Here is an 18,074-nt window from a genome sequence, read left to right on the forward strand (position 1 = left end):
GCAGCACACACTTTTGTTCTTGGATTAAATAGCAGTTGGGGCATTCAATTTTGCATAACTGATGTGGATTCATTCATTTATTTATTCAACCCACATGTGTCAAATTCTTGATAGATGGCAGGTGCCATATGAGGCATTGGAGTTACAAGTAAGAATAACACATGAATCTTGCTCTCTAGGAGAATTTAGTCTAGATTGGGAGGTAGCCAGTTGAGAGAGAGAGAAACTAACTTTAACAAAAGGTCCAGGAACAGCCATCCAGAACATGTAACATGCATGGGGATGTATCTGATACAATAGTAACAGCTACCATTTATTGATGGCTTATAATGTCCAGGACTATGCTTGCATGATTTACATGTATTAGCCCATTAATTCATCATAACTCTGAAATAAGTGAGGAAACAGGTTTTCAAATTTAAATAATCTGCCCAAGATCTCAATATAAGAAAGAGCTAGATAGAATTTGAGGCTAGTTCTGATTAACGTCAAAGCCCATCCTGTTTTCTACTGTATATCTTCCTGAAAAAGGAAAGCTTAATTCATCTCATGCAACCAGTCAAATTAAGGTCTGCTTTATCAGAAGAAAGAAAAACGACAAGTATTTCAGAACATGTCCCCTCTCCCCTGCCATGTCCCTCTCTGAGGCCTTTGTCTTTGGAGAAAAACTTTATAAGTATCTCCAGTACTTCCTCACTATCCATGTGTTCTAGGTTTAGTCAGTTGTACAAATGAATAAATGAAATTTACACACTTATGTAAGGATATATTAAGTTCATAACAATATAACACAATAAACTTAAAAATGAGACTTTTATGTCTCTGCTTTTAAGAAGATGTTCTGTGAAGAAGTCATAAAAATACTTAAAGAACTATGGAGGACATTGACTACCTCCTATCTTTCTATAAATTAAACCTATCTTTCTATAAATTAAAAAACTGGACCCCAAGGCTGTTTAAGTGATTTATTTACAGTCACACACTTATTAATGAAAATGAACCCAGCCAAGTTCTTTAACTGTAAGAATTAAACCACGGGGAAAAAAATTGTTCTAGCATTCTCTTGACTTTCTCCATTGCATCTTTACTTTCTCTTCCCATTATTAATTCACTCCTTTGATGAACTTAATCAGTTTATACAAAACCTGTGAAAAGTGTTCCACTTTCTTCTCACCTCCTTTTAACAGTGAGGCTCATCTCTTTAAACAGATTTTTTTTTTCATTTATTTCTTTTTTTTTTAATTTACATCCAAGTTAGCATATAGTGCAACAATGATTTCAGGAGTAGATTCCTTAATGCCCCTTACCCATTCAGCCCATCCCCCCTCCTACAACCTCTTCACCAACCCTCTGTTTGATTTCTATATTCAAGAGTCTCTTATGTTTTGTCCCCTTCCCTGTTTTTATATTATTTTTGCTTACCTTCCCTTAAATTCATCTGTTTTATATCTTAAAGTCCTCATATGAGTGAAGTCATATATTTGTCTTTCTCTGACTAATTTCGCTTAGCATAATACCCTCCAGTTCCATCCACGTACTTGCAAATGGCAAGATTTCATTCTTTTTGATTGCCGAGTAATACTCCATTGTATATATATATATACCACATCTTCCCGGATATTTGGGTTCTTTCCATACTTTGGCTATTGTTGATAGGGCTACTATAAACATGGGGGTGCATGTGCCCCTTCGAAACAGCAAACCTATATCCCTTGGATAAATACCTAGTAGTGCAATTGCTGGGTGGTAGGGTAGTTCTATTTTTAATTTTTTGAGGAACCTCCATACTGTTTTCCAGAGTGGCTGCACCAGTTTGCATTCCCACCAGCAGTGCAAAAGAGATCCTCTTTCTCTGCATCCTCATCAACATCGGTTTTTCCTGAATTGTTAATGTTAGCCATTCTGACAGGTGTGAAGTGGTATCTCATTGTGGTTTCCATTTGTATTTTCCTGATGATGAGTCATGTTGAGCATTTTTTCATGTATCTGTCAGCCATCTGGATGTCTTTGGAGAAGTGTCTATTCATGTCTTTTGCCCATTTCTTCACTGGATTCTTTGTTTTTTGGGTGTTGAGTTTCATAAGTTCTTTATAGATTTTGGATATTACCCCTTGGTCTGATATGTCGTTTGCAAATATCTTCTCCCATTTCATCAGTTGCCTTTTAGTTTTGCTGATTGTTTCCTTCACTGTGCAGAAGCTTTTTATTTTGTTGAGGTCCCAATAGTTCACTTTTGCTTTTGTTTCCCTTGCTTCTGGAGACGTGTTGAGTAAGAAGTTGCTATGGCCATGGTCAAAGAAGTTTTTGCCTGCTTTCTCCTCTAGGATTTTGATGGCTTCCTGTCTTACATTTAGGTCTTTCATTCATTTTGAGTTTATTTTTGCATATGGTGTAAGAAAGTGGTCCAGGTTCATTTTTCTGCATGTCGCTGTCAAGTTTTCCCAGCACCATTTGCTGAAGAGATTGTCTTTATTCTATTGGATATTCTTTCCTGCTTTGTCAAAGATTAGTTAGCCATACGTTTGTGGGTCCATTTCTGGGTTCTGTATTCTGTTGCATTGATCTGAGTGTGTTTTTGTGCCAGTACCATTCTGTCTTGATGATTACAGGTTTGTAATACATCTTGAAGTTCAGGATTGTGTTGCCTCCAGCTTTGGTTTTCTTTTTTAAGATTGCTTTGCTATTTGGGGTCTTTTCTGGTTCCATACAAATTTTAGGATTGTTTGTTCTAGCTCTGTGAAGAATGCTGGTGTTATTTTGATAGGGATGGCATAAACAGAATTTCTTTTTATAAACATGCCAGAAGTGTCTCAAAGTCACCTCCTTAGCTAGAGGCAGGTAGGATAGTACTCCATATGTTCATTCCATGGGGGTTCCATGGACTCATACACAGAATTCAGAATGCACACAGCTCTTGAAACAAATTCAGGTAAAAGAACTTGATTGTTTAACTATAAGTAAACCAATGTTTCTTAATGAGTCTCATTTTTATTTAGCTGCACATGTTTTAATTAATTTTCATGCAACCTTAAAACACTGGTCTTAGGTTTAGGAGCATCAGTTAAGTGAAGTTCACTTGTATAAAACTTCTTAATCTTGATCTCTCTTCTGTCTGTATCTCATATTCCACTGTCCTTTTACCCCTTTCCCATCTCCTTCATAGACATTCAAACACAACTGGAAAAATGGGATGATGTTAAGTTTCATGGAGATCGAAATAGCAAGGGGCATCCAATGACAGAAAGAAAATCATGCTCTTCTAGAACTGGATCAAAGGAACTCTTATGGTAAGATATTGTAATATCAGAAAATAGCTATTGATGTGTCAACTGTATGGGTATTTCTCCTATGTACTGAAATAGCCAATGAGTTAAATCAATCCAAATACTTGGTGCCATGTATAACCCCCTATGTATCAATGTTAGTTATCATAGCTTCTAAAACTAAGTATTAAATCTGAATTGTCAAAAATTCAACCAATAATGACTTTGGTAGATTCATAACCAGTATTCAATATTTCTTTAATATTTGTTGATAATTTTCTGAATGCGTAACTGAGCCGATCAATAAAAATAGGTTTATGTATGTATGTACATATGTGTGCATATTCAATATATTATATGAATGGCAGTTAAATTAAATCTTTCTGGTTACACAGGTAACCTTTTCTGACTATCTTAATCATCATTGTCAGATAATACACTAATTAAGAACAATCTGTGGATGCTCATGAGAAAAATTGGCCACCTGAATTTTACCATGTTTTTAAGTCTTCCTGAAGGGCAACATGTTTCAGTCTCCTGTTGCCCCTTGTACATCTCCACTTATTGTGACATTTCAAATTCTGTGTAAAGATCAAATCACACCTGGGTCACTGTGAGACACTCCCCTCCCAAAATACTTTTAATAAAGCAGAACTGTTTGTAAGAAAAATGGGATTGCGTTTATTTACTTTTTGTACATAATTGAACTGAATTCTAAATCAATCAGATTTAGATTATGCCTAGCACACTGCAGCCACTTAAACTTCAAACGTGGTTGTGTAAAATGATATAAAAGCTCTCTTTTTCATCAAAACTCTGATGAGAGCTTTGTTATCATGACTCTCAATGATCCAAATTAACTCAGTTTCTTGACTGTCTTCCTAGTTGAATTTGTTTCTTGATGTAATCTCCTTTTTTCATCCCCTCTAGGTCCTCAGAACACAGATCTCAACCAGAACTAAGTGGTGGGAAAAGCGCCCTGAACTCTGAGTCGGCTTCAGAATTGGAATTAGTGCCTCCAACACAGGTCACAAAGCTGATTCTTTAATCCACCCACCTTTTCTAATAGATAATTTATATCATAAATATTTTATTTAAATTTTCCCAAAAAAAAGTTTGAAGTATTTTTTTTCTGTATTTCATATGCTTTCTCAGTAATCTGTCTCAAAGCTTGAGACAAATAATGATATATGTGTCTATTTGGCTGGAACATGTCTCAACGAATTCACTATATATTTAGCACTTTTTCTTTGTTCTACCATTTACTTTTCGATCGTTTTGCAATATAAAATCTCTTCTACTCCAGTATTAGCAAAATTTATATAACAAAACACAAAAAAGAGGAACTTACCTATTGACTCTTCATTCACATGTATGCCCTGTGGACCAAGGTACTTACATATCAGGATCCTGACTGTCACATTAAAGTAAATTTCATGTTGAAGAATTAATAATTACAGTATTAGCAGCAATTATAATAGTAAGAGCTACCATTTGTGAATGCCCACTAAGTATTAGGAACTTTACTATGTGCTTTTAATATGTTACATCCAATACTCAAATAATCCTATGAATTGTTATTAGCCTCATTTTAAGGATCCTTTAAAGAGTCTTGGTAAAGTCAAAATCCTTTTTCTGAGACACCCAACTAGTCACTGATGGAAGTATGGTATGAACTGGATCTATCTGTCCACTACTTGACCCTCAACTCCAGTGTAACTGGCTTGTCTCTAACTAGTTCTCTCCTTTGGGTAATACTACAAAGAAGGCCAAAGTCAGCCTCAATCTTTTCATTGGCACAAACACTCTCTAAGGATGCAGCCTTGATCTAAAACCACAAAGATCTCTTAAGAAATGTGTCTACATTCATGCATTCTGCAATCTAGTTGAAAGTAAGTGAGATGGAGTAAGCAAGAGAAATTTTCTTGAATTTACTAGATCAGACTAAGAGATACTGTGAGGTGAAGTAAAGGGATAATTATGATAATAGCAAATATTATTGATTGTTATGATAAAGTCTTCTAATAATACATGTTAGCTCATTTGATCCTGACAAATGGCTATATGAGGTAAGTTTATTTATTACCCTTATTTCGTAGATGGGAAACTAAGACACAGTGAGATTAGGAAAATTGTCCATGCACCCAGAACTGGTAAGCAGCCTAGAGCAGGAGGACACGGATAAGAAATGTTGAGGCAAAGGAAGACCACTGGAATCAACCACTAAGAGAACCGACTCCTGTCCCCATTTCTAACATTCACTGGAGAGGAGTGGGCATTACTGCTTCCAGGACTCTGCTGGAAAACAAGTCAGCTCACTTCCAGAACAAATAAACCTAGAAAGCTTAATGAATTGTAAATATAGCATAAAAATGTATTTTCATCCTCTGTATTCATTCTAAATGTATTTTTTTAATTGATAACGTTTATTAGAGAAACATTCTTATTAAGTGCATTAGAGATTTAGATTCAGCTAAAGTAATTGGTACTGTTTCATAACCTGGAATCCTTGGAAAAATTTAATGTAGCAATAGAACATTTGTTTCTGTAGAGCGGGAGATTTGGCACAGGTCGGCTGTGTTCTACCCAACGCTGGAGGGGCAGAGGATCAACTGGGGCCCTCAGTTGCCGTGGAGACCCACAATGCATTTATCTTGTTATTCCAATGACTGCTCCTCTCCTGCTGGTTGTCTGATTTCATCCCACTACAGCATCCTTCCTCTTGCTCACTGGTGTGCCTTTAAGCAAACACAATGTGCTTTGGAAAATTTGTGTGGGATTCCCGATATTGTCCTCCAAAACATAATTTAAAATGCACCATAACAGTTCTGTCTAGATAAATTGTCATGAATCCTTTACAGGCTCACCAATTATATGTAAAGAATTTATCCCTTAATTTGCTTTTTTTTGTGTTTGTGACGTTTATCCATTTTTGAGAGACAGAGCACAAGCAGGGGTGGGTCAGAGAGAGAGAGGGAGACACAAAATCTAAAGCAGGCTGCAGGCTCTGAGCTGTCAGCACAGAGCCCAAAACAGGGCTCGAACTCACAGTGAGATCATGACCTGAGCCGAAGCTGGATGCTCAAACGACTGAGCCACCCAGGCACCTCCCCCCCTTAATTTGCTTTTTTAAAAACACTGCATGCTTTTCAAGATTTTTCTAAACTAGGAAAATCATAATCTCCTAGTTTTAAGTCTACCGTATGGTTAAATGAGGACAATTTCATGAATTGGGGAATTTAATCATCTGAAATACTAAATCACTCAAAGCAGCAAGAGCATAGGCTGATTAACCTAATTGTAATAAAAGACAGGAAGGTGTTTTAACTGTTAGAAACATACTGCCCTTAAATATATGATCTTTCTAGGTAGATAAGATGATGAAGGTGATATAAAAATTCAACTTAAAACTGGCTTGCAGACTATTCAAATAAACGATTTCAGCTTACCAAAACTTATTTCTGCTCCACTATCACACAGATAGCTCATGGGAAAATCAAGGAAATGTTTTCTTCTCTCTCAAACCAACATAAATTATCTTAGGTTCAACAGGTAACAGGTGAGGAGCTATTTGCAAGCTTTATTTAAAAATCATATTTCAGGGGCACCTGAGTGGCTTAGTCAGTTACGTGCCAACTTTGGCTCAGGTCATGATCTTGCAGCTGATAAGTTTGAGCCCCGCGTCAGGCTCTGCACTGACAGCTGGGAGCCTGGAGCCCGCTTCAGATTCCATGTCTCCCTCTCTCTCTGCCCCTCCCCTTCTTGCACTCTCTTTCTCTCTCTTTCAAAAATAAATAAACATTAAAAAAATTTTTAATCATATTTCAAAAAAATTATATTTCAGAATCACAAAGAAAATGGAGAATTCTTATGTCTGCTCCTTTTCTTTTCAAAATGGAGAACAGGAAAAGCATACTCTGGTCTCTTTCAAATAGTGTTTTGAATACACTAATCAGTGGCAGGAGATTATGATAAATTATATAATCTCTATGTATTTAAGAATAAAGTTTCGGGGCATCAGGGTGGCTCAGTCAGTTAAGCATCAGATTTGGCTCAGGTCATGATCTCGTGGTTTGTGGGTTCGAGCCCATGTCAGGTTCTGTGCTGATAGTTCAGAGCCTGGAGCCTGCTTTGGATTCTGTGTCTCCCTCTCTCTCTGCCCCTCCCCTGCTTATTCTCTCTCTCTCTCTCTCAAAGATAAATAAACATTAAAAATTTTAAAAAATAAAACAATAAAGTTTCTTGACACGCAACCATGTAATTAGTATTCCCTGAAGTTAATTGTTTAAAGAAATCATACAATCTGAAAAATTAGAAAACGCTTGAAATGTTGAGGCAAAACACAGGTAATGATGTAAAATTAGCTTTTTCTATAAGTGGGTTGAGATAGAGGTGGGGCAAAAAAAAATGAACCCAGCTTTTGCTGGAAAGTGACAGTTAAGCATTTCTTTGCCAAGTCTGGACACTGGAAGGATAGCTCCGAGACGGGTTCTTGCCAATTGAAGTTGGACTTAAGCTGCAGGAACCAGGCTCTCCAGTACTTAGTCATAGTTATGCTGCTCTCTGATTTTGCTGACCTCCACATAGAAAATGCTTCCTTCCATATAATCATAATTCCATCAAGTTGGCAGTATCCCAAACCAGAACAACTGCAACGTTTTTTTAAATTTTTTTTTTGACATTTATTATCTTTGAGAGACAGAGACAGAGCATGAGAGGGGTAGGGGCAGAGAGAGAGGGAGACACAGAATCTGAAGCAAGCTCCAGGCTCCGAGCTGTCAGCACAGAGCCCTACGTGGGGCTTGAACTCACAAGCTGTGAGATCATGACCTGAGCTGAAGTGAGACGCTCAACCCACTGAGCCACCCAGGCGCCCCTGAACAATTGTAACTTTAAGACACAAGTGCAGATATGTTTTCTAAATTCTTAAAGGAGCAATACAAACAGAAATGCATTCTTAATAGCTGTCCTATTACACACCTCATGTGTATAAATGAAATATTTCAAACATATTATTTGAAATTCTTGCAATAATCTTGGAAATCAATATCCCCATTTCTCACATGAGAAATTCACCTTAAAGAGAAGTAGCAAAGGGAAGAAGAGCCAGCCTTCAAATCACCCATCAGCTTCTAAAGCCCTGTTCCTACCCACAAGCCACCTCATATCAACTACACCAAGCTTATTCACCCGAGAGAACTCACAAACCATCTATTTCCCTTCTCATTGCAGTCCCTGATTATTACTTACATTTCTAGGATTAAGATGAGTTAAGGGATTTTAAAGAATATCACTTTCTTCCAGAAGCTTTGTAAGATAAATTAGGATTGCCATTGGATCTGAGGCCATGCACAATTTTGTGCCTCCCTCCCAAATTCATTCGGAACCTCTACTCTCTGCAATACTAATAGTTTGCATTTAAGCCCATTTCAGTTCAGCAAATGTGATTGAATGTCAACCCTCCAAAAGCTACAAGTAAGGCAGTGAAAAAATTAGAAAAAGGAGTTCAGTTATAAGAAGTATCAAGACCTTATGTCTATTAGAAACAATTAGATGGTACACTATGTAGTTTTGCTTGTTGGAAGACAGTGCAGGATCCACATCAACATCCCTTCTTCCCTCTTGACAGCACACCAATGAGGTGTGAGTGAGCTACCAATGAGGAAGGAAGCAAAGATAGAAGGAAGGAGCAAAGAAAAGGCAGAAGGGCAAGAAGAGCAGGAAGGCAAGAAGGAAGGAAAGAAATATGGAAGATCACTTTCAGCATAGTAGGAAATCTGCACATAGTAGGGACTCAACAAATACTTGCTGAAGTGGAAAAATAAGAGAATACTAACAGAGGAGAAACAACTCTTGTCAAATTTAACAATTCAAAAGTAGTGGCTAATTATTGTTTAACTAAAGAGCAGATCAAAATAAAAATAACATAACAAAATTTTATTCTTTTAGCATTTCGGAAGCTAGTTTTCAAAAATAATTTTTAGTTACTCATGATAATAGACTATCCCTCTCTTTTCAAAATCAGCACTGATTTGCTTCAATGTTCTACAACATAGAATTTCATAATGGTACGGAGATGGGAACCATATGTGCCCGCCTTGCACAAAGCTCTAGAAATTTGCTCTGACACATAAGGTACGACTTTTTTGTGTGTACCTTCAACAATAAATATCTGTTGACTGATCAAGAAAAAAACTGTGACCATCTCAATGAGGCAAGAGTTTATCTGTTCTGTGTAAGGAACCAATTAGTCTCAGGGCACCTGTGTGGCTCAGTCAGTTAAGCGTCCAGCTCTTAATTTTAACTCAGGTTATGATCGCACAGTTTGTGAGTTTGAGCCCCATGTTGGGCTCTGTACTGATACTGTGGAGCCTACTTGGGATTCTCTGTCTCCCTCTCTCTCTGCCCCTCCCCTACTCACATGTGTGTGTGTGTGCACATGCTCCCTCTCTCTCAAAATAAATCAATTAATTAAAAAGAATCTAACTAGTCTCTATTAACCACTAAACAAAAGTGCTCTAGATACAGATAATTTTTAAATGAATTTCTAAAGCCACACCTGACAAGCACTAACCAGAAAGGTGATAACAAAAGCCAAGTTTTATAGCACTTACTATGTACTGAGCATTTTGTGTGTGCATTTACATGAGTTATTGTACTCAATTCTTGTATGGACTCTATAAGTGAATATACATTTTGCAGGTGAGAATACTGAGGATTATAGAGATTAAGTAATTTGTCCAAGGTCACGAATTACTATTAAATCCAACCAGGATTTGGCCCCAGGCAGTCTGACTCCAAAGATTATGCTTTTAAATACTGTGTTATGCTGTTACCCAAAGTCTGCTAGTGGTTATAAGATATTTTTCCTTTCTACAGTTAAGCAGCTCCCATTCCCCATCAATCTCTTTTGAAAAGATACTGAGATTTTTAAAACTGTGTTTTGCTAGGAAATCTCTAGCAGTAATGTAAAGGCAATTGTATAAGGAGTTACAAAAGACTGACATAGAGGTTAGCCAACGGTTATTATGCTAGGACAACCACAGCTACAAATACAGTAATTTTCAAATCATGATTTTGAATAAAGAGAATAAAACAATATTCTTAAAGAGTTATTTAATTCTTCTTATCCTTCACCCAGTGCTTATCATTCAGAACAAACAGCAGCTGGGAGAAAAAAAAAATCCTTTTTCTTTAGAGAGTGTAATACCTTAAAATCCAATTAGCTTAAACCAATTAAAATACTATTTTTAAAGCCAAGGCACTTCCAGGAGGTTGTTGTAACTGTGGGGCATTTTTCAAAATCAGGCGATGATGCAAAGTAATGCCGACATCAGAGTATATTTGTAAACTCCGGAGTTCCACTTGCCTACACGGAATGTCAGCATCTGATCAGTTCTCATCATGGGGCCCTACATCAGCAGTATCAGCATCACCTGGGAACTTGTTAGAAATGCAGATTCTGGCCCCCACTCCCACACCTACACATACTGAAGCAGAAACCCTGGTTGTGGGGCCCAGCAATCTGTGTCTGGACAAGACTTCCAAATGATTCTGATGCCCACTCAAGCTTGAGAACTACTAATATAGCCACTGTGATACCAAAACAGCCACAACTCAAATTTATGGCTATCATTGTTTTGCTGACCATTCCTCTAGTCAAGTACTAAACAATATCTGCAGCTTACCAGCATTGCTTATCTGTTTTCCCAGACGACAGTTTTTTGCCTGTAAAGAAATTAGATAAAAAAAAAAAAAGTCTTGGTTGAAAGAAAGGCTGATCTTTAGGTGTTAGAATCCGTATTTCACTGTCAATTCTAAACTAGCATGTCTGGGGCTGAAAAGTTTCAGAACCTTTTTAGTTGCATATTACTCTTGGCTTGAAAACTGCCTTTGTTTGCAGTGTTTTTCTATATTTTATAACATTTAGCTTAGCTTCCTTGGACAAAATAAATGGCTTTAAGATGTGAAGTAGACAATAACTTGTCTTAGTAATGACTTAAGGCCTTTCTAACTAGGTGGAAAATAGCACTTACCTAAATAGTAATTGTACTACTGAAATAAAATTTCATTTGCACAGTAGGATTCTGTTTACACTTGCTGTTTTAAGCGGCAAAGAGAATATAAACTGCAAGTCTAGAATCCTGAGAGAGAGATTTTGCCTCTTCTTCCTGATATATGGTGCCCTTTGCATCCTGTGATTCATAATCCACTTGGGTCGTGAAACATTGATGAAGGGAAGCCAGTGACAGTAATGGAGTTCTGTGAGGTCAGGCTTCACAGGCAAGACAGATCATATTTCACTGGTAAAAAGTGCCTCTAATAAAAGGAGATGCCTTGGGACAAAAGTATTAGTGCTTTCTCTTTCTTCTCATGCCATTCATGGGTCATTTATGACATTATTATATAAATACACAGCTTATTTCTCACCATGTGTCCACATTTTTAAAATTTATTTATTTATTTCATTAATGAGGGAACCAGCAGGAAGACAAAAGAGTTAGTTCCAAAGTAAAGGAACAGAGATGGTTGGGAAAGAAATGCCAGAAAAAGATTTCCAAGTTTGATACAAGATTGGTTAACTTTCTACAAGACAATAAGATCATATCATCTTTGGTGTTAACTTTGTTACCAGGCTATACCATCCTAACGACTTACCAATTTTAAAAATTTACAAACCATCTGCACCTTTATATTTGTAAAGTGACTGAAATGTATTGTGACCCAAGAGTGTCAGATAAGGGTGGTAGCGGGATGAACAGCCGTCCCCAAAAGATCTGTGTCTGCATCCTAATCTCTGGAACCTGTGATAGTCAATCCCACTTACGTTTTTGGAGCTCTCTCCCCTCAGCCCCGCCTCAGTTATCTGGGTTGAGAGAAAGTAGTCGCTTTCACAAGACCCAGAGAACAAGAGAAGGTGCTTGTTCATGGTGGTCATTGAGCCTGGCCCGCCTGAGAATGAGGCACTGATGCCCATGCAGACTTGGATGTGTCCTCATCGCCCTCCCTCTTCTGACCACACACACTATTCCAGAGGCCTTACCTCTGTGTTGCTAACAGGCCTAGCTCTTTACTAGGTGTTCTGCTAAGGCACCCTGCAGTCATTCCCCTTCCCCAGAATCAGGGCACAGGGCCTTGCTAACACAGACCTCTGCCACTCCAGGCACAGAACCAAAAAATAAGTCCCCTTTCAATTTCCTACAAGTTCCCCTTAGCCTCTTGGATTTATCAAGAAACCTTGACTGAGAACACATAGTGTTCTGGGAGTAGGAAAGAGAAATACCTTTAAGTAATTCATTCACATATTCTCCAACAGCATATCTTCAACAAGTATTTACTGACTGCTTATGGAGCAGCTACTGTTTGTAGGAGATACCAGGGGCGCAGCAGTGAATATATCGAGGAGAAAACATGAATTAAGGTTTCAATAAATTAACCTTCCTTGTTCATTAGTGCGAAACACAGTCTAAGACTGTTATTTATGCGTAACAATTTACTTGCGCATAACAATTACATCATTATTGTTTTCAGCCCACCATATTCTTGAGGACTTCTTGGTTGATTCCCTCAACCGTGAATGAACCTCTGAGAGAGTTTTCTGTATTTTGCATCTTTCCAAAATGGCCACTTGAGCACAGCCTCCTGTGAGAGGCAGTATAGTGCAGTAGTTATGAACATGGCTCAGAGCATCAGCCCTACCACTTACTAGCTGTGTGATGTTGGGCAAGTTAATTCACTTTCTGTGCTTCAATTTCATGGAGTTGGTGATAATACCTACTTCACAGGTTATTGAAAAGACAAAGTGAGTTATAGTATCTAAAGGACTTGAGGCAGCATCTGGCATGTAGTGAGCTCTGGTATTACAACTGTGTGATAATAAGGGGGTGGGGGTCCTCTTGAGAACCAGCAATGATGGAGAAAAAAATGAAAAGCAGCTGAGCTATATAGATGGTAAGTGCTCAGTGAAGGGCAACGTTTTGCTGTGGAACAATGGTTTTCATACATGACTGCTTTTCAAAATCACCAAAAGAGCTTTTAAACATTTAGTGCCCAGACCCTACCCCCAGAAATTCTTTAACTGGTCTAGGGTGGGGCCCAGGCCTGTTCAAGTAACCCCCATAGAAGCCAAGGTTGAGCATCTCTAAAGAAGAGTAATCAAACACCTGGGTAAAAGGCAATAAAAGGGTGTAGAGAGTTTCATTCCACAAGCATCCCTCTTCCTGTTCCCCAAGGTCTAGCTGCCTTATCAGGACAGTCCCTCATCCTGCAGTTTGTAGGCATCTTTAGGGTACACATCACTTGTCAGGCCCTAGGCTGGGTACAGGGGAGAACAAAAGTTCGCAGACAAAATCCTACCCTATGGATCACACAGTGTAGCAGAAAGATAGACAAGAAAATAAGCAATTACATGGAGAAAAAATCACACCCTGAGTTCTCGTGGGGAAAGGTCTGAACAAACCACAATATATACTTTACTAGGAAATCCCTGGGAAAGAATAGAGTGGATCTATAAATACTAAATATGGACACTCTCCAAGATATATTGTTGAATGAAGAAAAGTAAGCTACAGAATAGCATACCCTTGATGTCGCCAAAATTTTTGTAACACGTTACTGTCTAGGGTACATAAATATATATGCAACCAAAAAGAAGTTCTAGAGGTACACCTCTTATCTTCCATGATTTTGAAAACATTAATTTTTTTCAAAAAGAATGTAGTTTTTGTGAAATTAAAAATTAGCAACATTTAGGGGCACCTGGGTGGCTCAGTCGGTTGGGCGTCCAACTTCGGCTCAGGTCACGATCTCACGGTCCGTGAGTTTGAGCCCCGAGTCAGGCTCTGGACTGATGGCTCAGAGTGGAGCCTGCTTCCGATTCTGTGTCTCCCTCTCTCTCTCTGCCCCTCCCCCGTTCATGCTCTGTCTCTCTCTGTCCCAAAAATAAATAAACGTTAAAAAAATTAAAAAAAAATTAGCAACATTTAAAAAATTCCAGCAGATCTTTGTGGGGCTGGAGGCTGGTCTTCTGAATATTTGCATTTAGCTAAGTGAAGATGTCTTTCACAATGTCTGTTAATTGTGACAAACTTGTTGACATTAACAAACATGATTTTATCTAAGTGACTACCACTTAACAGAGCAATGTCCTGAGGATATTGGACATGAGGCAGAGTGTGCCAATAGAGGGAAGGCAAAGGAAAGAGAATTCACCATGAGGATCTGCTGTGTATGTAAGGAAAAAGGTCTAGTAGCACCTTCCATCTCTGCAGCTTAGTTTTACCCGAAGCTAGTCCTAACTAACTGGAAGCCTGAATATCAGTTTTTAGGTCTAGGCTTCTAATGGAGATTCTCCATCTTAGCTGCATATTAGAATCCTATTGGAAGGCTACTAAAATATCAATGCCTAGAACCATGACCAATGAAAGTAAGATCTTTGGGAGGCTGGGCCTGGGCTTTGGTTTTAACATGACCAAGGCTAAGACCCACTCTTAGAAGAATCATGCATGCAGGCTCATACACATTTTGGTACCATCCAGTTTGGGTAACATCATTCTTGCAAAGTACTCCAAAAATAGCATCCTTTGCAGATGCTTCTTAAACTGTAGGGAAATATGAGAAAAGGAAAAATATTTGTACTTTTGTATTCAGTAATTCCAGTAGTATAACACCATGCGTTTGGTTTATTTCAGGCTCGATTGACCAAAGAACAGCGCTGGGGAAGTGCATTACTTTCCAGAAACCACTCCTTAGAAGAAGAATTTGAAAGGGCAAAAGCAGCAGTGGAGGTAACTTTCTTTTTAAATTATTTTTTCCGTTTCATGTTGCTGGGAGTGGAATTCAAAAACTCAGACTTCAGCAGGATACATATGAAATGAGTCTTACTTTAATGACACGAAGTAACTATGATAATGATTATTAGAATAAGATCTGTTACCAGAGAACTTCTGACTTGGATGACTAATAAATGCTAATTCCTGTGCCAATTCTGTGATAGCTTAACAATCTGTCTGAAGTCCTGGGTCAGAAAGATCTCTGAGCCTCATCTGTGTTCCATGATGAACCTATGCAATGAATTTGCTATGCCTCTGTGAGGCCAAGTTTCATGCTTGATATTTCTGTCTCTCTAGCATCCAGCACAATGTCTGAAAGGCAGAGAAATTCATGTTCCTCCTGAAATATACATTTTTCTAACTGAGTGAGGTAAAAAGCAAGGCTTAGGTATTCTATGAGATATTCTAGCCAGTGGATATCCCATCTTGACTCGAGTCATAAATTTTTACTATTAAGATTGTCCAAAACAATGGCAATTGTTGATAAATCAAATGAAATGCTTCATTTGAATATTTATTTCTTTTTTAAAATTGTTCTAATGTTTATTTATTTTTGAGGCAGAGAGCAAGCAGAGGAGGGGCAGAGAGAGAGGAAGACACAGAATCTGAAGCAGGGTCTAGGCTCTGAGCTGTCAGCACAGAGCCTGACGTGGGGCTTAGACTCAGAAAACGTGACAGCATGACCTGAGCTGAAGTTGGACGCTTAACCAACTGAACCACCCAGGCACCCCCCTTTTTTTAGCCTCCTAATAAGAAAAGCATAAACAGAAAGAGGAAGAAAAGGGGAAAGAAGGAAGAGAAGCCCCCAAAGAAGCAACCTTTGCTGTCTTTTTATCAATTTCCTCCCTGGTTGGAATCACAAAGAGTACATTACAGACACCATCTATGATACTCATCAAAGCTTTGCTAGATTGCTATGTAAGAGTGGAGCTTTTCACCAAACCCAAGTATGAATTTTTTAGGATCTCTATTTCCATCAATGATTTGAAATCTTGAAAATTTAAAGTATTCTTGTGATATGGTTCATTTATGTGGCTATCTTACCACTAGGATTTGGATGAAATTATTATACTATGAGCAGTCTTTCAGTAACTCCATACTTGAAGTGCAATTAAATCATATTTGCAGTTTCATATTGAAAGGTTTTATAGTCTAGGAAATAATTCTAGCCATAATTTAATATCATCATTCATCAATAAGAACAACTTTATCTCATCACAATACAATTCACCAAATTTCTTCTTTTAATTTTATCCCTTTTTAGTTTAAAAAAAGTTAATGCATTAGTGTTCTTGAATGTGATCAATTGATATATTTGACTGAGACCAGCTGAGTGCAATCAAATTGTTCAACTCATGGAGCCTGTAACTCAATTTATCTTAAATGTAGATTTTTCCAGACTTAAGAGCTAATTTAAATTCATCTTTTGAATTCCTACTCTGTGTAGCACACTGAATTATCACCAAAAAGATGATTTAGAACCATAGAATCTTGGGTCAGTAAAGACATTAGAATTTATCTGGTCCCATTTATAATGAGAAACACAATGGGTTCAACTCAAAAGACCTAATTACAAAATAACATATCAATAAGGAAAAAATTATTCATTTATCCATCTGTGTGTATGTGTACATATATTCATAAAATCATTTCACCTTAGTTTTGGGGAGGCCTTAGTAGTTATCTATCCCAACCAGGCACATGGAACAAAAATCGTTTCTTTTCAAACACACTTAACAAATTATTTATTCAAACATACCCTGTTTCTATTTGAATACTTCAAATTAGGGGCAACTTCTTTTCTAGAAAATATGTTTCTATTTTGGACATTACTAACCATTAAAAAGCTCTTCCATGTATTATGCTGAAATTGGCCTACCAGCAACTTCCATTTCTCTTTCGTCTTGGCTTTGCTCTCTGGAACAAGGCAGAATTAGTTTAATCCCTTCTCTACATGATGTCCACCTGACCCCACAAAGCCTTCTCTTGGCTTCTCCTTGTCTCTCCTGGGAATTGAGAAACTGATGTGTTATTCCAACTTATCACTAATAGCTAAATGACAACATACATTTCATCAACCAATATGGGCTTCAGTTTCCACACTTCTATGGTCCTTTCCAGTTTAGAATCCTTGGAGGCTGTAAGTCACTTCAAGTAGTTATTCATTCACCAAACACTGACTGTCTGCATGTGCTAACTTCTGAACTAGGTATTAGAGATAAAGAAATGAGCCAACCCAGCCTAGCTGTCTAACAGCATGGACCAGAGGACCAACTTGGACAAATCACTTGCTCCGTCAACTTTAGTTTCCTCATCTGTGAGATGAGGGGCTTGGATTTCTAATATACTAAAATCCTATGAGTTTATGGCTTCAAGGGAAATGAATTTGTAAGTAAAGAATTCCCAGCAAATCAGAAAATTGTAAGCAGATTGGCTCATCTGGAAGCCTGGAACTGAGACGCTTTCTTAGGGAATGAGGAAAGATGTTGTTGATCAGAAGGTATGAACAGGTGTGGAGAAAAAAGGCAGGGGATAGAGGGGAGTATTTCACTAAGCTGATGGTAAATCAGACCTACAAAACTTCACATGTATGTGGACTATTTACTTCCTAACATTATTCTTATCCAACGGTATAATCTAATTCATGGAGAGGATATGATGAAAGGCATCAAAGTATACGTGATCCAGCCTTTGACCCAGCCACTGAGAATTTATCCTAGAGAAATAAGCGTGAAATTTTACAATAATTTTTTAAATAGTGAAAATTTGGAATCAGCTTAAGTGTCCCAGAATAGAGAATTAGCTAAATTATATCTCTATAGTAAAATCCTGTGTAACCATTAAAAACTACATTACGGAAAATATTTAAGATCATGTAAAAATGTCCAGTGATGATTGGAATAATAATGTATTTTACTGACAGTTTTACAATATGATCCCAACTTTGTAAAATGAAAATGGCATAATGCCTAACATGTTA

General features: G+C 37.7%; 1 protein-coding gene across 10 annotated transcripts in view; it reads left to right on the forward strand.

Annotated features, from left to right (window-relative positions):
* The window catches only part of PEX5L (peroxisomal biogenesis factor 5 like), a 226,564-nt gene that overhangs the window by 144,485 nt on the left and 64,005 nt on the right, over positions 1-18,074 (forward strand). For all 10 annotated transcript variants that reach the window (XM_060639282.3, XM_060639286.3, XM_060639287.3 and 7 more), the window contains 3 exons: positions 3,164-3,287; positions 4,194-4,290; positions 14,954-15,049. In XM_060639282.3, coding sequence (XP_060495265.1) covers positions 3,164-3,287; positions 4,194-4,290; positions 14,954-15,049 — 317 coding nt within the window. The remainder of the gene's footprint in view (positions 1-3,163; positions 3,288-4,193; positions 4,291-14,953; positions 15,050-18,074) is intronic.

Source organism: Panthera onca, chromosome C2, assembly GCF_046562875.1.
Source record: "Panthera onca isolate mPanOnc1 chromosome C2, mPanOnc1 haplotype 2, whole genome shotgun sequence".
Taxonomy (NCBI): Eukaryota; Metazoa; Chordata; class Mammalia; order Carnivora; family Felidae; genus Panthera; species Panthera onca.